The sequence below is a fragment of the Somniosus microcephalus genome, chromosome 6, assembly GCF_052327205.1.
Source record: "Somniosus microcephalus isolate GS21.2 chromosome 6, FLI_Smic_1.0, whole genome shotgun sequence".
Lineage (NCBI taxonomy): Eukaryota > Metazoa > Chordata > Chondrichthyes > Squaliformes > Somniosidae > Somniosus > Somniosus microcephalus.
In genome coordinates this window covers 14,797,306-14,821,059 of record NC_140992.1, presented here as the reverse complement: position 1 = coordinate 14,821,059, position 23,754 = coordinate 14,797,306, and the positions used below count along the sequence as shown (strand labels likewise).

Sequence of the window (23,754 nt, the reverse complement as noted above, 5' to 3'; positions counted from 1 at the left end):
TAATCCTGTACCCTGTGCTTTGTGTTAGCTGGTGCGTCAGTGCAACGAAGGGGCAAGGCGAATGGAACGAACGGAGATGATGTACACCATCAACAGTCAGCTGGAGTTCAAAATAAAGGTACTGTACGTGTTTTACACTGTCTTTGGGTGCAGTTGAGAAGAAGGTGAGGAATGCAAAAGGCCCATTCATTCCATCCAGTCCCCTGAATTAAATCAGCTCTGGACCATATTTCCTCTTTGTCCCACCTTCAACCCATGGCTCTCTGATTCACAAGTTTCTAATTCCCTATTTGGATGAACCAACTGATTGGAATGAATTACCATTGAGCAGGTGGTCGCTGATTCCATTATTCAACGACTCTAAGCCATAGGGACAGAAAAGGAAGAAAGACTTGCATTTATATAGCGCCTTTCACAACCACCGGACGTCCCAAAGCGCTTTACAGCCAATGAAGTACTTTTTGAAGTGTGGTCACTGTTGTAATGTAGGAAACGCTGCAGCCAATTTGCGCACAGCAAGCTCCCACAAACAGCAATGTGGTAATGACCAGATCATCTGTTTTTTTTTGTTATGTTGTTTGAGGGATAAATATTGGTCCAGGACACCAGGGATAACTCCGCCACTCTTCTTAGAAATAGTGCCGTGGGATCTTTTATGTCCACTTGAGAGAGCAGACGGGGCCTCGGTTTAACGTCTCATCCGAAAGACGTCAATATAAGATTAAGGAGGAAAAATTCGGTTGCTTTGCGCCTCCTGTTAGCGCCCCGAGGGGGCACTAACGAGGCGCAAAGCACCTAGCGCCCGAGCCCAACGCTGCTAATGCCTCCCGTGAAATTCAGCAGGTGGTTAGCGGTAGCGCCCCGCAGAACTGCGCCCCGGCTGCAAACTTGGGTCGCGCCCCCTGACCTACTGCCAGACGCAATGTCCGAAAGGGTCAGGGGGGGCGTTTTTGTGACCGGGGCGGCGGAAATTAAAGGGCAGATGCCGGGCGGCCATTTTTGTTTGGGCTGCCTGCCAGCACCTGCCCCCTCTCGCCTCCTCCTGCGGGGTGCCAGCCGTGATCACTCAGCCCGGCCCTCCTCTTGAGGGCAGGGCTCTTTTCCCAGCACCCCGCTCCCCAGTGGTCCAGCAGGGCCCTGGTGCGCGCTGCACTAGGCCCCTCCCCTTTAATCAGGGGAGGGAGGCCAGCAGTACCGCGGCGCTACATGCTGACGCGAGTGGGGCTGCAGCATGTAGCGCCGCGATATTCAATGGGAGCGCCCCAAGAGGGAGGGGGGAGCGCTTCCAGTAGCGCCCCGCCTCCTGCTTGGGGCGCTACCATTCAATTTCGGGCACGGGGGCGCTAACTTTTTCTAACTACTTCTAGCGCCCCGGCGAAGTTAGCGCCCTAAATGGGGTGCGACCCAGTTCCCAACCCCCCCCGCCCGCCCCCCTGAAATATAAGAGATTTAAGATGGAGAGCAGAAATAACCTTTTTGCACAGAGGGTGGTGGGACTGTGGAAGCCACTATCAGAGTTGGGCATTGAAGCAGAGACCATATCAACGTTTCAGAATATGTCAGATAGCTGGCTATGAGAAAGGGGGATAAATAGATGGGGGAACAGCGTGGCCAAATGGATTAAGACTATTTGTGTGGAAGATAAACACCAACACAGATTGGCCCCCATGCCTTCAGCCACCTAGGTCCCACATTCTCAAACTCCCTCCCTGGACCTCTCCACCTCCCTCATGTCCTTTAAGACCCTCCTTAAAGCCCACCTCTTTGACCAAGCACCCTCCGAAAGACTTGCATTTATATAGCGCCTTTCATGACCTCAGGACGTCTCAAAGCACATTACAGCCAATGATGTACTTTTGAAGTGGAGTCACTGCTGTAATGTAGGAAATGTGGCAGCCAGCTTGCGCACAGCAAGCTCCCACTAACAGCAATGTGATTATGACCAGATAATCTTTTTTTAGTGATGTTGGTTGAGGGATAAATATTGGCCCAGGACACCGGGGATAACTCCCCTGCTCTTCTTCGAAATAGTGCTGCGGGATCTTTTATATCCACCTGAGAGAGCAGACAGGGCCTCGGTTTAACGTCTCATCCAAAAGACAAAGATCGCCTTCTTTTGCGGGGCCTTCATTATATTTGATTTTGTTTTTTAAATTATAATTTGTTTATGGGATGTGGGCGTCGCTGGTAAGGCCAGCATTTATTGCCCATCCCTAATTGCCCTTGAGAAGGTGGTGGTGAGCCGCCTTCTTGAACCGCTGCAGTCCGTGTGGTGAATGTACTCCCACAGCGCTGTTAGGGAGGGAGTTCCAGGATTTTGACCCAGCGACAATGATGGAACGGCCGATATATTTCCAAGTCAGGATGGTGTGTGACTTGGAGGGGAACTTGGAGGTGGTGGTGTTCCCATGCGCCTGCTGCCCTTGTCCTTCTAGGTGGAAGAGATCGCGGGTTTGGGAGGGGCTGCTGAAGAAGTCTTGGCGAGTTGCTGCAGTGCATCTTGTAGATTTCGGCTCTGAAGTGCCGTGGCACTTTTTGTCCATCAGGGTGCAATATAAAGGTTGTATTATCAGGGGTGAAATTGGGTTCGGTCGGTAGTGCAGAAGCACCGCCCATTTGCCACCGCCCGTTTGCCACTACCACCAGTGACCAATTCACCCCCTTCGTGTCTGCGGGACATTGCAAAACACTTCAGGCAATGAGTTACTTTTGAAGTGCAGCCACTGTCATTTCATAGCTGCCCACTGCAGCCAATTTGTGCACCCAAGGGCAGGATTTTCATTGGGCCGTGGAGGCGGGATTGGAGGCGTGTGGGGGGTTGAAATCTCGAAATCGGGGGGCACGAACCCAACCCGCCTCCATGCCACTTTCAAAGGAGGCAGATACACGACCTGTGCTGGGACCTGCCCCCCCGAGGCGGGAAGGGGATTAGTGCCAATTAACTGCCTGTTAACAGGTGGTTAAGAGGCAGTTTTTAGCCTAATCCCTATTTTTATTGGTGAAGTGTGAGATTCCCGATGGCTCCAAACCACGCCAAGTTAGCGAGGCGGGCCGTTGGGATGAAAGGCTTGGAGGGGTCGAGATGTCCGGTGTTCAGGTGAGTGATGGGTGCATGAGTTCAGAGGTAAGTATGTTTGGTGTGAGTAAAGTGTTTAAAGAAGTTTTACTTTACAGCCTTCCTTCCTTCAGGTCTCGGGAGTCCCTCATCTCACCGGCACAGAAAGCAGAATGGCCGCGAGCTGTCAAAAGTTGCAGCATTCAGCTTTCTGTTCCGGAGAGATCTCTAAATCAGCCTGAGAGGAAGGAATTAACTTGGAGTACAGATTGTCAGTGTTTGACAGCTTCAAACACTGATATGTCATCTGTCAAAAGCTCTTGACAGATGAAATGTCAATCTGTGACATCACCTGTTGCCGGGTGGCCTTTAATTGGCCTGCTGAGCCCGCTGGGTGGGCTCAACAAGGTCAATCAAGTGAAAATCGCGTGGGTTGGCCACAACTCGATGGAGACGGGACTACAACCCCGAAAGTTGTAGTCCCACCTCCTACATGCCTCCTCAATGAAAATCCAGCCCCAGGTTTCACAAACAGCACATGAGATAAATGACCAGACAATGGGCCAACATTTGCGATCAGAGGCTTCCCCGCCCCCGACCTGCAAAAATTCTATGAATGTACCTGGTGGCCCGGGAGATATGGAGGCTCGCGATCCTGGGCCTCTCCGGGTCCGCGTGGGCAGAGGCCTCCATATCCCAGGGACGTAGGCGCCCCTGGGATCACGTGGGCCAGGTGAACCAATCAAAGAAGGGAATCCCCATTCATACTTATTGGAGTTCTGTATGTACGGAACTCCCATAAGTATGAATGGGGACCACATAAACAATACACCAGCACATGAAACATTTTAAAACACCATTACATATTTAAAATTAATTAAATGCCATTTAATTAAATATTTTAAACAAAAACTTAATTTTTTGGAAAAAAATAATGGCCCTGAATTTCCGATCAGAGGCTTCCTGCGGGCAGATGCCTCTGATCGGAAACAATCTACGCCCTTACCTGCTGGCTCCGTAGGTCCCGAGGCTTGCGATCCTGGGCCTCTGCTCTACGAAATGCGTAGAGGCCCAGATAGCCCAGGGGCGCAGGCGGTTCGCAAGCGTCCCCGGGATCATGTGGGCCATGGGGAACCAATTGAAGGAGGGAATTCCCCTTCACACTTTTGACCGGTCTCTCCGCACAGATCTGTCAAAAGTATGAATGGGGATCACATTTAAAAACACACTAAAACATTAACTAAATTTTTTATTTAAAATACCACCTATTTAAAATTACATTAAATATTTTAAACAAAAATTTGAATTTTGTGAAAAAAATAATTAAAGTTTTTTTACAGGGCTAAAAATAAACTTACCTATTTTTAAAAGTATTTATAAATTATAAATGAGTGAAAACATTTTTTTTTTTAACTCTTATGCTGGAAAAAGCAGGCCTTACGCTTTTACCAGGCGTAAGATTTTTAAAGGTTTTCAGCGGGCGGAGGTTGTGCAGAAAGCGGAACGCCCTACCCACGGAGGCCCTTCTCCCGGGCAGGGGGATGATCTGTCGAGAGAATTCTTCACAGATTGCAAGTGCCGGGTTTTAGCGCATGCCTGAAACCGGCATTTGCGAGGCCCCTAAGGGCGCGTAGACACCTCGTAAACACCCGTAGGGGTCGCAAAATGTTTCTGCTGGTGGCGTTTGAGGAAGGACTATTGGCTAGCGGATTTCCTTGCTCTTCTTTCAATAGTGCCATGGGATCTTTTATGTCAGCTGTGGCTCAGTGGGTAGCACTCTCGCCTCTGATTTAGAAGGTTGTGGGTTCGAAGCCCCGCTCCAGGGACTTGAGCGCAAAAATCTAGGCTGATACTCCCAGTGCAGTGCTCAGGGAGTGCTGCACTGTTGGAGGTGCCGTCTTTCAGATGAGACGTTAAACCGAGGCTCCCGTCTGCTCTCTCAGGTGGATGTAAAAGATCCCCTGGCACTATTCCGAAGAAGAGCAGGGGAGTTCTCCCTGGTGTCCTGGTCAATATTTGTCCCTCAATCAGCAGCACTAAAAACCAGATTATCTGGTCATTATCATATTGCTGTTTGTGGGAGCTTGCTGTGTGCGAATTGGCTGCCGCGTTTCCTATATTACAGCAGTGACTACACTTCAAAAAAGTACTTCATTGGCAGTAAAACGCTTTGAGACATCCAGTGGTTATGAAAGGCGCTATATAAATGCAAGTCTTTTTGCTTTTTTACTGACTGTAAAAGCTTCTATAGATATGTGAAGAGAAAAAGATTGGTGAAGTCAAGCGTAGGTCCCTTGCAGTCAGAATCAGGGGAGTTTATAATGGGGAACAAAGAAATGGCAGACCAATTAAATACATACTTTGGTTCTGTCTTCACAAAGGAGGACACAAATAACCTCCCAGAGATGTCGGGGAACATAGGGTCTAATGAGAGGGAGGAACTGAATGAAATCAGCATTTGTAGGGAAATGGTGTTAGGGAAATTGACGGGATTGAAGGCCGATAAATCCCCAGGGCCTGATAATCTGCATCCTAGGGTACTTAAGCAAGTGGCCCTAGAAATAATAGATGCATTGCTGGTCATCTTCCAAAATTCTATAGACTCTGAAACAGTTCCCATGGATTGGAGGGTAGCTAATGTAACCCCACTATTCAAAAAAAGGTGGTAGAGAGAAAACGGGGAATTATAGACCGGTAAGCCTGACATCGGTAGTGGGGAAAATGCTAGAGTCCATTATAAAAGATGTAATAACAGAGCACTTGGAAAACAGTGACAGGATCGGACAAAGTCAGCATGGATTTACAAAAGTTAAATCGTGCTTGACTATTGACTAATCTACTGGAATTTTTTGAGGATGTAACTGGTAGAATAGATAAGGGAGAACCAGTGGATGTGGTGTATTTGGAATTTCAGAAGGCTTTCGATAAGGTCCCGCATAAGAGATTAGCGTGTAAAGTTAAAGCACATGGGATTGGGGTTAAGGTACTGACTTGGATAGAGAACTGGTGGGCAGACAGGAAGCAAAGAGTTGGAATAAACGGTTTTTTTTCTGAGTGGCAGGCAGTGACTAGTGGGGTATCGCATGGATCGGTGCTAGGACCCCAGCTATTCACAATATATATTAATGATCTAGACGAGGGAACTAGATATAATATCTCCAAGTTTGCAGACGACACAAAGCTGGGTGGGCGTGTGTGCTGTGAGGAGGATGCCGAGAAACTCCAGTATGATTTGGACAGGTTGGGTGATTGGGCAGATGCATGGTAGATGCAGTATAATATGGATAAATGCGAGGTTATCCACTTTGGTGGCAAAAACAGGAAGGCAGATTATTATCTGAACGGCAATAAATTGGGAGAAGGGGAAGTGCAACGAGACCTGGGTGTCCTTGTGCACCAGTCACTGAAGGTAAGCATGCAGGTGCAGCAGGCGGTTAAGAAGGTAAATGGTATTTTGGCCTTCATAGCGAGAGGATTCGAGCACAGGAGCAAGGATGTCTTGCTGCAGTTGTACAGGGTCTTGGTGAGACCACACCTTGAGTATTGTGTGCAGTTTTGGTTGCCTTATCTAAGGAAGGATGTTGTTGCCATGGAGGGAGTGCAGCGAAGATTCACCAGACTGATACCTGGGATGGCAGGAATGACGTATGAAGAGAGATTTGGTCGATTAGGCTTATATTCATTAGAGTTGAGAAGAATGAGAGGGGATCTCATTGAAACTTGACGAACGAGCAGCGCTCCGAAAGCTTGTGATTTCAAATAAAGCTGTTGGACTATAACCTGGTGTTGTGTGACTTCTTACACTTATAAAATTCTAACCGGACTAGACAGACTAGATGCAGGAAGGATGTTTCCGATGGCGGGGGAGTCCAGAACCAGGGGTCACAGTCTAAGATAAGGGGTAAGCCATTTAGGACTGAGATGAGGAATTTCTTCACCCAGAGAGTGGTGAACCTGTGGAATTCTCTACCACAGAAGGCAGTTGAGGCCAATTCATTAAATATATTCAAGAAGGAGTTAGATATATTTCTTAAGGCTAAAGGGATCAAGGGATATGGGGAGAAAGCAGGGACAGGGTACTGAGTTTGGATGATCAGCCATGATCTCATTAAATTGCGGAACAGGCTCGAGGGGCCGAATGGCCTACTCCTGCTCCTATCTTCTATGTTTCCCTAATTTGTTTGCATATTTCTTCCTCCACCTCCCTTCCACTATTAGGTGATCTGTAGACTACCGTTATTAGTGTGATTGATCCGTTATTATCTTTTATCTCTATCCACATGGATTCTATTTCTGTTTTGCAATACCTGCGTTACTTTTTTCTACTGCCATTATGTTATCCCTAATAAGTACAGCTACTCCACCTCCCCTTTTCCCCTCTCTATCTTTTCTAAATATATTGGCCCAGTATTTCCATTCCAAACACGTGAGTATGGTCGGGGTACTCACGCGTCTGGCCGGAGGAAATGCCGGTTTTCAGCATGCACAGCGCATGCGGAGAAAACCGGCATTTCCTGTCCTCTGAATGAAGGGGTTCAGAGGCACAGCGCGTGCGATTGCACAGGCAGCGCATGCGCAGTGAACTTCGTCGATTTCATTCATGGATTCAGTGAGGTTAAGTCCTTACAACTTACACATGAAAAAAGCATGTGTAAAGTTGCTCCAGAGGCTGCGGAGGAAGATATATTTTATTGTGGAGTTTCTGAAAGGCAATATTTTTGTTTGGGAAAGGGAGGAAAGTTATTTTAAGAAATGCTGAAGGAAGTTTTAAAGTTTAATTTTTTTTTTTTAAACGGATTTTCAGTACTGTAGGTCGAAGGAGCAATTGTGGCTGTGTGAATTGAATTTGCTATGAAAATGACTGTTCTAAAATGAATATGTAACATTTCCAACATTTTTAAGAAAGAAACTTTTCATCAGTAATATATTTTAAGTAATTATGTATGTATGTCCGTATATATTCCTTTACGTATATGTATGTATGTATATATTCCTTTACTTATGTGTATGAATGTATTTATTTAATTATGATTTTCCAATAAGTTACTTTCTCTGAAAGTCATAATTAAATACATACATTCATACACATAAGTAAAGGAATATATACATACATGCATATACGCAAAGGAATATATACAGACATACATACATAATTACTTAAAAGAATATTACTGATGAAGAGTTTCTTTCTTAAAAATGTTGGAGTCATTTTCACATTTAATAAACACAGCAAATTCAATTCACACAGCCACAATTGCTCCTTCTACCTACAGTACTGAAAACCCGTTTTAAAAAGCAAAAATAAACTTTAAAACTTACCTCAGCATTTCTTAAAATAACTTTCCTCCCTTTCCCAAACAAAAATATTGCCTTTCAGAAGCTCCACGATAAAATATATCTTCCTCCGCAGCCTCTGGAGCAACTGTACTCATGCTTTTTTCATGTGTAAGTTGTAAGGACTTAACCGCACTGAAAGCATGAATGAAACCGGCGAATTTTACTGCGCACGCGCTGCCTGTGCAGTCGCACGCATTCTGCCTCTGAACCCCTTCATTCAGAGGACAGGAAATGCCGGTTTTCCCCACATGCGCTGTGCATGCTGAAAACCGGCATTTCCTCCGGCCAGACGCGTGAGTACCCCGACCGTACTCACGCGTTTGGAACGGAATTACTGGGCCAACATTTTACATGTCAATAAAATGAAAAATTTAACAATTGCACGATTTGCCCCCTCGCATCTGCGACTGAGGGTCCAAGGAGGTGCATTGCGCAAGAGGTCATCGTTGTACATATCCTCACACTGTTCCCTTTCGGGAACTGTATGAAGTGGTGGAAGGATTTCTGGCCACGTTAACGCTCCTTCCGTGACCATAACCATCTTCATACCAGCCATTAGGGTGGTTAGTCCTATGGCGTGAGGGTTTTACGGGCTCCCACAACCCATCTGAGGGGGGGGGGCCACCCACACCCGCGGACGCAAGTATCCCGCTGGATGTCCACCCAGAATTTATAGTTGGAGCTCCGACTCCACTTGCCGGGACTGTCTGGAGTGGGGTTCGAAACCCTACTCCTTCTGGCCCAGCGGCGGGGATGCTTACCGCTATGCAGAAGGCCCACTCCGCGCAAAAGGTGACACCCATACGTTTCCTGCGCCTTTTCCCTCCCCGTGACTGGAGCCCTATGCTGCCACTTGAAAGACCAAGCTATCATCTGTCCTTTTTGCGGCGCCTTGGACTTCTCATTACCAATGATAAGCAGGCGCTGCGCCTCCACCTCGTTGAGGAGATTGCTGAGGTCATCATCAGTTCAATTGTGAGTTCTTTTAATGCCGTGAATTGTGCTCATTCCAGCCATTTCACATTGCTAATCAGAGTGGGCCTTTGGCGTAGCGGTAGGATCCCCGCCACTGGGCCAGACGGGGTAGGGTTTCGAACCCCGCTCCAGACAGTCCCGGCAAGTGGAGTCGGAGCTCCGGCTCTAAATTCTGGGTTTACATCCAGTGGGATATTTGCGTCCGTGGATGTGGGTGGCCCCCCCTCCTCGTATAGCTTGTGGGAGCCCGTAAAACCCTCCCGCCATAGGACTAACCACCCTAATGGCTGGTACAAAGATGGTTACGGTCACGGAAGGAGCGTTAATCACGGCCATAAATCCTTCCACCACTTCATACAGTTCCCCAAAGGGAACAGTGTGAAGACACGTATGACGATGACGTTGCTAAATAAATAAATGGAATGAAAAAAATTCTTTCAGGGCTTTTAAAAGTCTTTAAATTGCTTTAATTCTGTTTAAAACTACTTCAGATTCTTCAAAATAATGTAAACGTTTTTAAAAGTTTATAAAAGTTACCAAAAGCTTCATAACAATACCAAAAACCTATTTGAAATGCTGCTCTGCATGTAAAAATGCTTTGCAGCTTGTGAGAAACATTGGGGGCGTGTCCTATTAAACTGAGACCTCAAGGGGCGTGTCTCAGTTGCACAGCGCGCTCTAGGCTTCGCGCTGGCTGCACTCCTGGGCGGCATGACGTCAGACGCTGCCCGGGAGTCATTATTTTAAAACTGGAATTCCAGGCGTCCCCGAAGCTCAATGGCCGGCGCGTCGGGTAAGTGCAGATCGGGGGCTTGCACGCGCGGCAAGCCCCCGATCCGAATTTCTGCCCCATTATACCCTGCAATGTTTATTTCCCAGTCCTGACTTTTCTGTAACCATGTCTCAGTAATCCCTGCTATGTCTGCATCCTCGCAACGCATGATTGCCTCCAGCTCCCCTGTTTTATTATGGACACTGTGTGCCTTGCTGTACAGACAGTTTAACTCATTTTTAATAGCAGTTCCTTTCACTTTATTTTTAACCATCTTTTTACTCTCCTGTTTTATTCCCCGGCCATCAAATCCTCCCTTACTTTACTCTTTCCTATGCTCTCCTTTCCTGTTTTGTTTATATTTGGGCTGGTTTCATTTCTTGTAGATCCCTCCTCCCATCTCTGACTTTCTTCAACCTCGGTGCTGTCCCTCCCTTCGGGTCTTGACTCTTTGATCGGGTTTCTCAATTTACAACATGCCACTTAGTGGCAGCTTGAAAATGTTATGAGTGCGTTACAACCGCATGGAACAGCAGATGGGTAGAACCGATGCCAACATTGGCAAGCCCAGCTTATTGAGGAAACACGATTTATGATTTGGTTTGCAAACATATTGGGATTAATAGCTTTGTTGTAATATTTGCATCATATGATTTCCAACATTGATTGCGGCACTCGCCAGAAGGATTCTAGGGCTGATTCTTAACATATCATTGTTGGCCATAAGTCCCACTTACTTTATAGAGAGAGAGGAAGAGAAAGAGGTAGAGGGAGAGGGAAAGAAAGAGGGAGAGGGAAAGAAAGGAGAGGGAAAGGGAAAGAAAGAGGGAGCGGGAAAGGAAGTGGGAAAGAAAGAGGGAGAGGGAAAGAGAGATGGAGAGGAAAAGGGAAAGAAAGAGGGAGAGGGAAAGAAACAGGGAGAGGGAAAGAGAGGGAGATAGAAAGAAATATCATATCAGAAGCAGCTGTAGCTGAACAGGTTAAGTGCTGGCACTCAGTGAATCTCGTTGGCTGAGGAAGGACAGACTCTTGGCACCAGTGAGCCATTTAGTCAGTAACCAAGGAACTTCCCACAGTGGGAAGTGAGTGGGAGGGATTTGCAGACAGATAGATCAAAGTCAGATTAATAGCATATTTCAGCTTGCACGGCTGAGTGGTGCCTGTTGTACTGTGTCGGAGTGCACACATTACTTCATAAGAACATAAGAATATAAGACGTAGGAGCAGGAGTCGGTCATCCGGCCCCTCGAGCCTGCTCCGCCATTCAATAAGGTCATGACTGATCCAATCTTGGCCTCAACTCCACTTTCCCGCTCTCTCCCCATACCCCTCGACTCCCCTGTTTTTCAAAAATCTGTCAATCTCCGCCTTAAATATATTCAATGACTCCGCCTCCACAGCTCTCTGGGGTAGAGAATTCCAAAGATTCACGACCCTCTGAGAGAAGAAATTCCTCCTCATCTCTGTTTTAAATGGGCGACCCCTTATTCTGAAACTATGCCCCCTAGTTCTAGATTCCCCCACGAGGGGAAACATCCTCGCTGCATCTACCCTGTCAAGCCCCCTCAGAATCTTATATGTTTCAATAAGATCACCTCTCATTCTTCTAAACTCCAATGAGTTTAGGCTCAACCTTTCATCATACGACAACCTCTTCAACTCAGGAATCAACCTAGTGAACCTTCTCTGCACTGCCTCCAATGCAAGTATATCCCTCCTTAAATAAGGAGACCAAAACTGTACGCAGTACTCCAGGTGTGGTCTCACCAGCGCCCTGTACAGTTGTAGCAAGACTTCCCTACTTTTATACTCCATCCCCCTTGCAATAAAGGCCAATATTCCATTTGCTTTCCTAATTACTTACTGTACCTGCATGCTAACTTTTTGTGTTTCATGTACGAGGACACCCAGATCCCTCTGTACCGCAGCATTCTGTAGTCTCTCTCCAGTTAAATAATATTTTGCTTTTTTATTCTTCCTACCAAAGTGGATAACCTCACATTTTCCCACATTATACTCCATTGGCCAAATTTTTGCCCACTCACTTAACCTGTCTATATCCCTTTGCAGATTCTTTGTGTTATCCTCACAACTTGCTTTCCCACCCATCTTTGTATTGTCAGCAAATTTGGCTACAATACATTCGCTTCCTTCATCCAAGTCATTAATATAGATTGAAAATAGTTGAGGCCCTAGCACTTATCCTTGCAGCACCCCACTAGTTACAGATTGCCAACCTGAAAATGACCCATTTATCCTGACTCTCTGTTTTCTGTTAGTTAGCCAATTCTCTATCTCTGCTAATATATTACCCCCAACACCATGAGCTCTTATCTTGTGCAGTAACCTTTTATGTGGCATCTTATCGAATGCCTTCTGGAAATCCAAATACACTACACCTACTGGTTCCTCTTCATCCACTTTGCTCGATACATCCTCAAAAAACTCTAGTAAATTTGTCAAACACGATTTCCCTTTCATAAAACCATGCTAACTCTGCTTGATTGTACAGGTATTATGATTTTCTAAATGTCCTGCTACTACTTCCTTAATAATGGACTCCAGCATATTCCCAATGACAGATGTTAGGCTAACTGGCCTATAGTTTCCTGCTTTCTGTCTCCCTCCTTTCTTGAATAGGGGCATTACATTTCCAATCTGCTGGGGCCATTCTAGAATCCAGGGAATTTTGACAGATTACAACCAATGCAGCCACTGGGCAGGGTTTTCATTGGGACGTGGAGGCGGGATTGGAGGCGTGTGGGGAGGTTAAAATCTCGAAATCGGGGGGAACGAACCCATCTCGCCCCCAACCCGCCTCCATGCCAGTTTCAAAGGAAGCGGATACCCGCCCCGCACTGGGACCCACCTCCCCGAGGCGGGAAGGGGATTAGTGCCAATTAACTGCCTGTTAACAGGTAGTTAACAGGTAGTTTTTAAACTAATCCCTATTTTTATTGCTGAAGTGTGGGCTTCTCGACGGCTCCAAACCACGCCAAGTTAGCGAGGCGGACCGTCGGACTGAAGGGCTTGGAGGGTTTGAGATGTCCGGTGTTCAGGTGAGTGATGGGCGCATGAGTGCAAAGGTAAGTGTGTTCGGTGTGTGTAAAGTGTTTAAAGAAGTTTTACTTACCTTTACAGCCTTCCTTCCTTCAGGTCTCGGGAGTCCCTCATCTCACCAGCGCAGAAAGCAGAATGGCCGCGATCTGTCAAAAGTTGCAGCATTCAGCTTTCTGTTCTGGAGAGATCTCTAAATCAGCCTGAGAGGAAGGAATTAACTTGGAGTAAGATTGTCAGTGTTTGACAGCTTCAAAGAGCTGTCAAACGCTGATATTTCATCTGTCAAAAGCTCTTGACAGATGAAATGTCAATCTGTGACGTCACCTGTTGCCGGGTGGCCCTTAATTGGCCTGCTGAGCCCGCTGGGTGGGCTCAACAAGATCAATCAAGTGAAAATCGCGTGGGTTGGCCACAACTCAATGGAGGCGGGACTACAACCCCAAAAGTTGTAGTCCCGCCTCCTACACGCCTCCAGTATTAAAATCCAGCCCACTATCTCTGCAGCCACTTCTTTTAAGACCCTAGGATGCTCAAAGTCTCTGCCATTTCCCTGTTTCCCATTATTAATTCCACAGTCTCATTCTCTAAGGGACCAATGTTTACTTTAGCTCCTCTCTTCCTGTAGAAGCTCTTACTGTCTTTTTTTATATTTCTTGCTAGTTTACTCGTCTGATGTCCCTGTGTCTTTGTGTTCGTAAAAGAAATTAAATTTTTCTTTTTAAATATATTTGATAATTCTCCTGATTCTGCAAAAATTAGAAGGGTTTTAAAGCATCATAGAAAGTTACAGCACGGAAGGAGGCCATTTTGGCCTATCGTGTCCGCGCCGGCCAACAAAGAGCTAGCCAGCCTAATCACACTTCCCAGCTCTTGGTCCATAGCCCTACAGGTTAGAGCATCCCAAGTGCACATCCAAGTACTTTTTAAATGTGTTTTGGGTTCCTTCCTCTACCACCCTTGCAGTGAGTTCCAAACCCCCACAACCCTCTGGGTGAAGACATTTCCTCTCAAATCCCCTCTAAACCTTCCACCAATTACTTTAAATCTGTGCCCCCTGGTTTTTGACCCCTATGCTAAGGGAAATAGATCCTTCCTATCCACTCTATCTAGGTCCCTCATAATTTTATACACCTCAATAAGGTCGCCCCTCAGCCTCCTCTGTTCCAAGGAAAACAGCCCCAGCCTATCCAGTCTTTCCTCATAGCTAAGATTCTCCACTCCCGGCAACATCCTTGTAAATCTCCTCTGTACCCACTCTAGTGCAATCACATCTTTCCTGTAATGTTGTAGGTGGTTTGCCTTGGTCGTTCGAATCACCCCTCCTACTTAGTTCTAGACGACAGGAATTACAGTGAACAGGATTGGAAACACAGACAAGCTTTTCAGACTCAACCGTACAGTGTTTAATAAGGTTAACACACACACCCGCCTCCAATACGTAAAATGCCTGGTGGAATAAAACAAACAGCACAACAATACAACTTGGCCTGTCAAACAGGCCCCCTGTCTCGTATTGAGGCGCCTAAAATCACACTGTGTTGCATACAGAGTATAAAATACACACAGAACCTCTCCACTAAACCCCTCTGGATTGGTTGGGACACACAACACCCCCTCACACAGTACCGGTGGTCTTAAGGATGCGTGGGCTTGGACAATGCTCACCCCGATTGTCCGTTTTCTTGCTCGCTGCTCCCCTGTGTAGAGCGTGTCTCCTGGTTCCGTATCGCCGATGCAGTATCCAAGTCCCAGTTTCGAGGTTCGTTCCTACAGTCGAAGAGCAAGGCGAGGCTCTTGTCGCTCGTGGTCGTTTCGAGCAAGTGAGAGAGGGAGAAATGGCCAAAGCTGCCTTCTCTATACCCTAAAAGTTCACTCCCTGTGTAGTTGCAGTGATGTCTTTTTAATCACCCTTCTTTGTCTTCTTTGTCTGGTTTCCCGCCTTTTGGGGCTATCCCATCTAGGTGCTGGTGTTAATGGCAGATGATGGGCCGCACTTCTCACCTGATCCTGGGTTAAGTGACTTCCCATTCATTTACAATGGCCCTCTTGTGTCCGGTTGCCGCCTTTCAGGGCTATCTCATCTAGGTACAGTATGAGTCACCTACCCAGACCCATTGTCTTCCCAGAGAACTCTCTGCCCAGACATTCTCCCATAATTAGTTTGTAGGCCTGGCTGGAATCTCCTGTCCATCACGAACCCCTGGGCCCCTCCCATCTTCTCCAAACAGGCTGTTGGTCAAATCAGCAGTAACAGTCATTCATAATTTCCGATACAAAATAAAAATTCTTGGGGTCTGTGTTGATGCTTACAATGTGGTGTCCAGAACTGCACGCAGTACTCTAGCTGAGGCCTAACTAGTGTTTTATACAGTTGAAGCATAACCCCCCTGCTCTTGTATTCTATGCCACGGCTAATAAAGGCAGGTATTCCGTATGCCTTCTTAACCACCTTATCTAACTGGCCTGCTACCTTCAGGGATCTGTGGGCATGCACTCCAAGGTCCCTTTGTTCCTCTACACTACTCAGTGGCCTACCATTTATAGTGTATTCCCTTTCCTTGTTAGCCCTCCCCAAATGCATTACCTCACACTTCTCCCGATTGAATTCCATTTGCCACTGTTCTGCCCACCTGATCAATTTATTGATAATCTACAGCTTCCTTCTTCAGTATCAACCACACAGACGATTTTAGTATCATCTGCAAACTTCTTAATCATACCCCCTATATTCAAGTCTAGATCATTGATATATACCACAAAAAGCAAGGGACCTAGTACTGAGCTCTGCGGAACCCCACTGGAAACAACCTTCCAATCACAAAAACACCCATCAGCCATCACCCTCTGCTTCCTGTCTCCGAGCCAGTTTTGAATCCAACTTCACACGTTGCATTGGATCGCATGGGCTTTTAACTTCGTGACCAGTCTGCCATGTGGAACCTTATCAAAAGTCTTGCTAAAGTCCATATACACTACATCAGTCGCACTACCCTCATCTACCCTCCTTGTTACCTCCTCAAAAAATTCAATCAAGTTTGTCAGACACGACCTTCCCTTAACAAATCCGTGCTGACTATCCTTGATTAATCCATGTCTTTCTAAATGAAGATTTATTCTGTCCTTCAGAATTCTTTCCAATAATTTTCCCACCACCGAGGTTAGGCTGGCTGGCCTGTAATTACTCGGTCTATCCTTTTCTCCCTTTTTAAACAAGGGTACCACATTAGCAGTCCTCCAGTCCTCTGGCACCACACCTGAAGCCAGAGAGGATTAAAAAATGATGGTCAGGGCCTCTGCTATTTCCTCTTTTGCTTTGCTTAACAGCCTGGGATACATTTCATCCGGGCCTGGGGTTTTATCCAATTTTAAAGCTGCTAAATCCCTTAATACTTCCTCTCTCACTATGTTTATTTCATCCAATATTTCACACTCCCCGCCCCCCCCCCCCCCCGATAGCAATGTCTGCTTCGCCCCTCTCCTTTGTGAAAACAGACACAAAGGGCTAGATTTTCAGTGTGCCGTGAGGCAGGCTTTTAGGCGTGCGGGGGGGCAAAAATCCCGAATTCGGGGGTCCCGACACCATCCCGCCCAAAACCCGCCTCCACGTAAGTTTCAGAGGAGGTGGGTACCCGCCCCGCACTGGGACCCGCCGATCCGAGGTGAGAAGGGATTAGTGCCAATTAACTGCCTGTTAACAGTTTTTAGCCTAATCCCTATTTTGAGGGGTGTCGTGTGGGATTCCCGACGGCTCCAAACCACGCCAGGTTAGAGCAGGCAGGCCGTCGGGTTGAAGGACTTGGAGGGGGTCGAGATGTCGGTGTTCAGGTGAGTGATGGATGCATGAGTGCAAAGGTAAGTGTGCTTGGTGTGTAAAGAAGTTTAAATTACCTGTACTTGCCTTACAGCCTTTCTTCCTCTAGGCGTCGGGAGTCCATCACTCAGCCGGCACTGAAAGCCAAATGGCCGCGATCTGTCAAAAGTGACAGCCTTCAGCTTTGAGTGCCGGTGTGAGTTCTAACTGAGTCTGCGTAGAAGGACTCAGGTTAGAAGTAAGACTGTCAGTGTTTGACAGCTTCAAACAGCTGTGAAACACTGATATTTCATCTGTCAAAAACTCTTGACAGATGAAATTTCAGTCTGTGACGTCACCTGTTGCCGGGTGGCCCTTAATTGGCCTGCTGAGCCCGAAAGTTGTAGTCCCGCCTCCTTCCCGACAGCTTAATGAAAATCAAGCCTAACGTATTCATTAAGAACCCTACCGACGTCTCCCGCCTCCACACACAGATTACCCTCATGATCTCTAATAGGCTCTACCCTTTCTTTAGTTATCCATTCACCACTAATATATATATATAGCTGGGTGTGTACGTACAAATCTTTGAAGGTGGAAGGACAAGTTGTTATAAAGGCAGATGCGATCCTTGGTTTTATAAATAGAGGCAATAGAGTACAAATGCTAGGAAGTTTGAATAAACCTTTATTAATCGCTGGTTAGGCTCCAGTTAGAGTATTGTGTTCAGTTCTCGGCACCACACTTTAGGAAGGATGTCAAGGCCTTGGAGAGGGTGCAGAGGGGATTTACTAGAATGGTACCAGGGATGAGGGACTTCAGTTATGTGGAGAGACTGGAGAAACTGGGGTTGTTCTCCTTAGAGCAGAGAAGGCTAAGAGGAGAGTAAATGAGAAACTATTTCCACTGGCAGAAGGGTCTATAACCAGACGTCGTAGAATTAAGGTAATTGGCAAACGAGCCAGAGGAGAGATAAGATTTTTTTTAATACTGCGAGTTGTTGTGATCTGGAATGCACTGCCTGAAAGGGTGGTGGAAACAGATTCAGTAATAACTTTCAAAAGGGAATTGGATAAATACTTGAAGAGGAAAAATATGCAGGACTATGGGGAAAGAGCAGGAGGAGTGGGACTAATTGGATAGCTCTTTCAAAGATGGACCGAATGGCCTCCTTCATACATTGTTAACTAAACCCTTCACTTGAGTTGCCCAGCCACTTAATAGGCTTGCCAGCAAAGTTGAAGTCCATGGAATAAAAGGGAAAGTGGCAGCATGGATACGAAATTGGCTAAGTGACAAGAAACAGAGAATAGTGGTGATCGGTTGTTTTTCGGACTGGGGGAAGGTACACAGTGGTGTTCCCCAGGGGTCGGTACTAGGATCACTGCTTTTCTTGATACATATTAATGACTTAGACTTGGGTGTACAGGGCACAATTTCAAAATTTGCAGATGACTCAAAACTTGGAAGTATAGTGAACAGTGAGGAGGATAGTGATAGAATTCAAGAGGACATAGACAGGCTGGTGAAATGGGCGGACATGTGGCAGATGAAATTTAACGCAGAAAATTGCGAAGTGATACATTTTGGTAGGAATAACGAAGGGAGGCAATATAAACTAAAGGGTACAATCCTAAAGAGGGTGCATGAACAGAGAGACCTGGGGATATATGTGCACAAATCGTTGATGGTGGCAGGGCAGGTTGAGAAAGTGGTTGAAAAAGCATACGGGATCCCGGGCTTCATAAATGGAGGCATAGAGTACAAAAGAGTGGAAATTATGATGAATATTTATAAAACACTGGTTCAGCCTCAACTGGAGCACTGTGTCCAATTCTGGGCACCACACTTTAGGAAGGATGTGAAGGCCTTAGAGAGGGTGCAGAAAAGATTTACAAGAATGGTTCCAGGGATGAGAGACTTCAGTTATGTTGATAGACTGGAGAAGCTGGAGTTGTTCCCCTTACAGCAGAGAAGGTTGAGAGGAAATTTGATAGAGGTGCTCAAAATCATGAGGGGTTTGGACAGCGTAGATAGAGAGAAACTGTTCCCATTGGCAGAAGGGCCGAGAACCAGAGGACACAGATTTAAGATGATTGGCAGAAGAACCAAAGGCGACATGAGGAAAAACATTTTATGCAGCGAGTGGTTAGGATCTGGAATGCACTGCCTGAAAGGGTGGTGGAGGCAGATTCAATCGTGGCTTTCCAAAGGGAATTGGATAAGTACCTGAAGGAAAAAAAATTGCAGGGATACGGGGAAAGGGCAGGAGAGTGGGACTAGCTGAAGTGCTCTTTAGAGAGCTGGCACGGGCTCGACGGGCTGAATGGCCTCCTTCTGTGCTGTAATCATTCTATTATTCTACTCACCTGCACTGGTCAGTTTTTGTTAGTGATGTTGGTTAAGGGATAAATATTGGCCAGGACACCAGGGAAAACTCCCCTGCTTGCCTTTGAAATATTGCCGTGGGATCTTTTACGTCCACCTGAGAGCGCAGATGTGGACCTCGGTTTAACGCCTCATTTGAAAAAAGGCACATCTGAGAGTGCAGTACCTTCGCAGTGCTCCCCAAGCTGAGTCCACTGAACCGAGCACTAATTTCAGGTCCACTTCTGGCCTGGAATGTAGTTCGCCCTGTTAAATCTGTGAGTTGTTCAAGTAATTAATACTCAGACTTAATCAGTAACAATAAAACAGGTCTTTACTGGTTGGAGGTAGGGACTATACGTAGGTCTTTACTTCATGCCCACAGGCGGGAACTGAGGGGAGATCAGTACCCACAGTACTATTTATACCCCTATTGCCAGGAGTGGTACTGCGTATCACTACGCCCTACAAGTAGTGCAGTCCTGTCCATAGGTTCAAAGTAGCACACATATTACATACACAACATTCCTCCCTTCCTAGCTTTACAGTCATCTCCCCATTTAACATAACGTAATAACATATATACATATATAACTTCAGGTTTACATAACAGAATAACATAGATACATAGATAACTTCATGTCAAAACAGATCACAGATTCAGTCTCTGCGGAAAACAGTTCACAGATTCAATCTCTGTGGTGTAGTCGGTTCACGTTGCTGGAGTGACTCATTCAATAGTCCTTCCATGGATTTAACAGTTTGAACTTCCGAACTGAATTGGCTCCGTTCGGAGGGACCACGTGTGTGATCTGGTAGAGGTAATAATGGTTCAGATGGGTCATCTTCTGTTTCGACTTTTCCTTTTCTGCTTCTTGGAGACTCTCTGGGCTCCACTGTCAGCTGCCAGCTGCATGCGCAGTTCCTCCTTCTCTTCCTCCTTTTTCCGTAGTAGAGCCACCTTCTCCCGATGTTCCGTAGACTTTCGGTGCTCCTCCATGATTTCTGTATGGTGGGAGTCGAAGTTACAAGTTGGGCAGGACAGGACATAGTAATATTCGGTGTCGTCCTGATCTAGGCCAGCGAGAGGGTCTTCTATTTCCTCCATACCCAGCTGGGCGTTAGCCAGTTTTTGTTCCAAGTCCAGACATCTTTCCTGAAGAGACTTCTTCATGCGTACCTCTTCATCCAGCTTTTTCTGGGCTTTCAGCAAGTCGTTTACTAATGACCTCATTTGAGATTTTACTACTTCAACTTCTTTTGGAGATTGATTGATCGGACTATTCAATCCCTCTACCGGAGCAGCTGTTTCAGCGGTCTGTTGTTCTACGTTGACGTGAGTCAGCGTACTTTTGGCATCCAAGGGCTGCTCTGTTGCAGTCATCTCAGTCTGTGTTGCCACCTCAGCTCTTCCAATAACCTTTGAGAGCTCCGAACCCCTTTCGTTTGAATATTGAAGTTCGTGTTCAAGTTTTTCCCATTTCAGAGTCCTGTCCTTCAGCATATGCAGGAGTTGGCTGACCGTTAACTCCTCTGACATCAGACGCTTTGTGTGCTCCTGCTCCATTTTCTCCATCAGCTGCTTCTGTTGTCTTTCCAGATTCTCCAACTCTATATCAAAGAACTCTTTCGTTGCATTCAACTCTTGCTCAAAACAGCGAAGCATTTGTTCTAATTGCTGTTGTAGTTTGAAATGGAGTTGAGTTCGAGCCCGGTGTCCCTCAGAAATGGGCACATCAGTAGACTTGCCAGACTCAGAATCCACAGTTAAACTATGTTGTTGTTGCTCAGTGGAATTCTGTGCTGAAACTTTGTCTTTTGCACCTGAGTTGGGCTTACCATCATCCGTTCCAGAGTCTGGGCCGACTATCTTCACCGAGTTCTCACTCGTTATTGTTTGTAGGAAATGCCAGTCCATATTCATTTTCCTAATCCACTCCCGTCCTAGTAGTGGAGGACCTCCTTCAGATATCACATATAAGTCCATTATTTGACTGTCTTCGCCCTTGTGGACCACTGCAACCTCTATTTTCCCGATGGGGTACACTCTTTGCCCCGTGTATGTTTCCAATATAATCCCCGTATCCTGTAGGGGAATATGTTGGAATAACTTTCCGTAATCTTTCTTATTTATGACCGTCAATGCCGATCCAGTGTCCAATTCCAGTTTTACTTGGACTCCTTCTATCTGAAGAGTGACCCAAATTGTCTGGAGGTCTGCACCCTTACCAGCGTTGAGTACTCTTAAGCTAGCCAGTTCATTACTGCTAGCGTCTGAATCGGACTCCTGTTCGGTCACCTTGTGTACCTTTGCGTATTTTCCTTGCGGTGACTTCTTGTTGCTGGTCTTCTTCCCTGACCTGCATACTCTAGCTATATGTCCAAGCCTACCACAAGTTCTACATTCTTGGTTTTTAAACCAACACTGGTTCTGATCATGCGTTGTCTTTCCACAACGATAACATTTGCCAGAACTCACACCCAATTTGTGTGCACTGAGCTCCGGTGACCGTAGCTGCATTACTGCCGTGCCTCTCGCTGCGGCTTCGTGTGCTGCTGCCATAGTGACCGCCTTCTCAAGCGTCAGCTCATTCTCCTCGAGCAGTCGCTTTTGTGTATCCTGTTTAAATAAACCACACACAAATTTGTCTCGAAGTGCCTCTGTCAGTCCCGTTCCAAACTGGCAATATTTCGCTAATTTACGCAATTCCAGCAAATATTCAGCATTGCTTTCATGCTGTAACTGCCTTCTGTCGTAAAATTTAAATCGTTCCGCTAGCATCAGCGGCGTGGGGTTTAGATGATCTTTCAGGACAGTAACAATCTCATCGAACGTCTTATCCGCCGGTTCATCTGGTGATAACAGGTGTTTCAATTGCCCGTATGTCTTCGCACCCATTAAATTTAATAATGTTAGAGCTTTATCTTGGTCACGAATTTTATTGGCCTTACAATAATTTTTTACTCTTTCAACATATATGGCCCAATCTTCGAGGTCACTATCAAAGGTGCTAATATTCCCGTGTTTAGGCATTGTAGATTTGCAATTTCTCAGATTTTATTTTCTTTACTTGTTACCAAAGATGGCGGCTTCCCGCTCTTGCCGTCGTCCTCCGCCCACAAAATGGCGGTTTTCCCGCGCTTGGCGGTCTTCACCCGTCCCCCGACGCCGTCTCCCTTCAGCCCCCGAGTGCGGCCCTTATCTTCGCCGCGATCGCCCGAGTGCGGCCCTTATCAGTGGATGCGATCGCTGGATCGCGAAGCGGCTCTCGGCTCTTATCAGGAGATGCGATCGCTCTGTTGAAACGCCTCCCGCTCGAAGCGGCTCTCGCGCCCTATTCCTCCAGCTCCCCCAGCCCCGTTCATGCGGCCAACGCGGTCGACTGCCTGTCGCGTCGCTGCCCGGCTCAGACAACGGCTTACCCACCACCAAGCTGGAGAAGAAGCTGACGGTCGCCGATGGAGGCTCCGAGGTCAGGATGTCTTCCAGTGGGGTGGAGAGGGTGGAAACCTCTCTGCAACGTCCTGGCTGTGGACGAAGCTGCCGTGGAGTGACTGCCGCAGGGTCCGAATCAGACTCGTCGCCAGTGTTAAATCTGTGAGTTGTTCAAGTAATTAATACTCAGACTTAATCAGTAACAATAAAACAGGTCTTTACTGGTTGGAGGTAGGGACTATACGTAGGTCTTTACTTCATGCCCACAGGCGGGAACTGAGGGGAGATCAGTACCCACAGTACTATTTATACCCCTATGGCCAGGAGTGGTACTGCGTATCACTACGCCCTACAAGTAGTGCAGTCCTGTCCATAGGTTCAAAGTAGCACACATATTACATACACAACACGCCCCCTTTCAGATGGTGCTCCATCTTGTGGTCCCGTTGGGAACTGAGGAAATTCATCCACAATGAGGCTCGGTATGTCTTGAGTGTGAGGCAACCCTGGCCCCCAGGCTTCCAAGAGATAATTTTCCAATTTTGAACTGATGAGGGGCCATTGCCGGCTGCATGTATCATGAATCCATGGGCGCACTAGACATTAGCTTCTATCCATAACGGAGGCAATTTGTGGCCGCCGCACCTGCAATTTCCCAATACACATGGCCAAAGGTCCACGTGTCCCACTGGCAACACGGGCCTGGAACATCGTTCCTCTAACCTGACTGGAAGCCACGCATCCAGTTGCTTGAACGTCCAGGATAACCCACCACAGATTGTTCTATTAAAAAATGTAAACCATGCGACAAAGCCAACAGCTAAATCCAGAGAGTGTTTCCTATTGGGATGGAGATCACACTGTGTGGTGTTAATGTGTTGGTGCGAAATTCCTTTTATCAGTTATCTTAACAAGAGTATTAATCCTTCCGTCTGCTTTTTTGTGTTGCCTTCTTTCATTCA

General features: G+C 46.6%; 1 protein-coding gene across 3 annotated transcripts in view; it reads left to right on the top strand.

The window, feature by feature from the left end:
* The window catches only part of LOC147115490 (rho guanine nucleotide exchange factor 26-like), a 256,726-nt gene that overhangs the window by 154,973 nt on the left and 77,999 nt on the right, over positions 1–23,754 (top strand). For 2 of the 3 annotated variants that reach the window (XM_085989755.1, XM_085989756.1), the window contains exon 10: positions 29–118. The exons of the other annotated variant lie outside the window; for it this stretch is intronic. In XM_085989755.1, the coding sequence (XP_085845881.1) occupies positions 29–118 (90 nt within the window). The remainder of the gene's footprint in view (positions 1–28; positions 119–23,754) is intronic. 3 annotated transcript variants of the gene reach the window in all.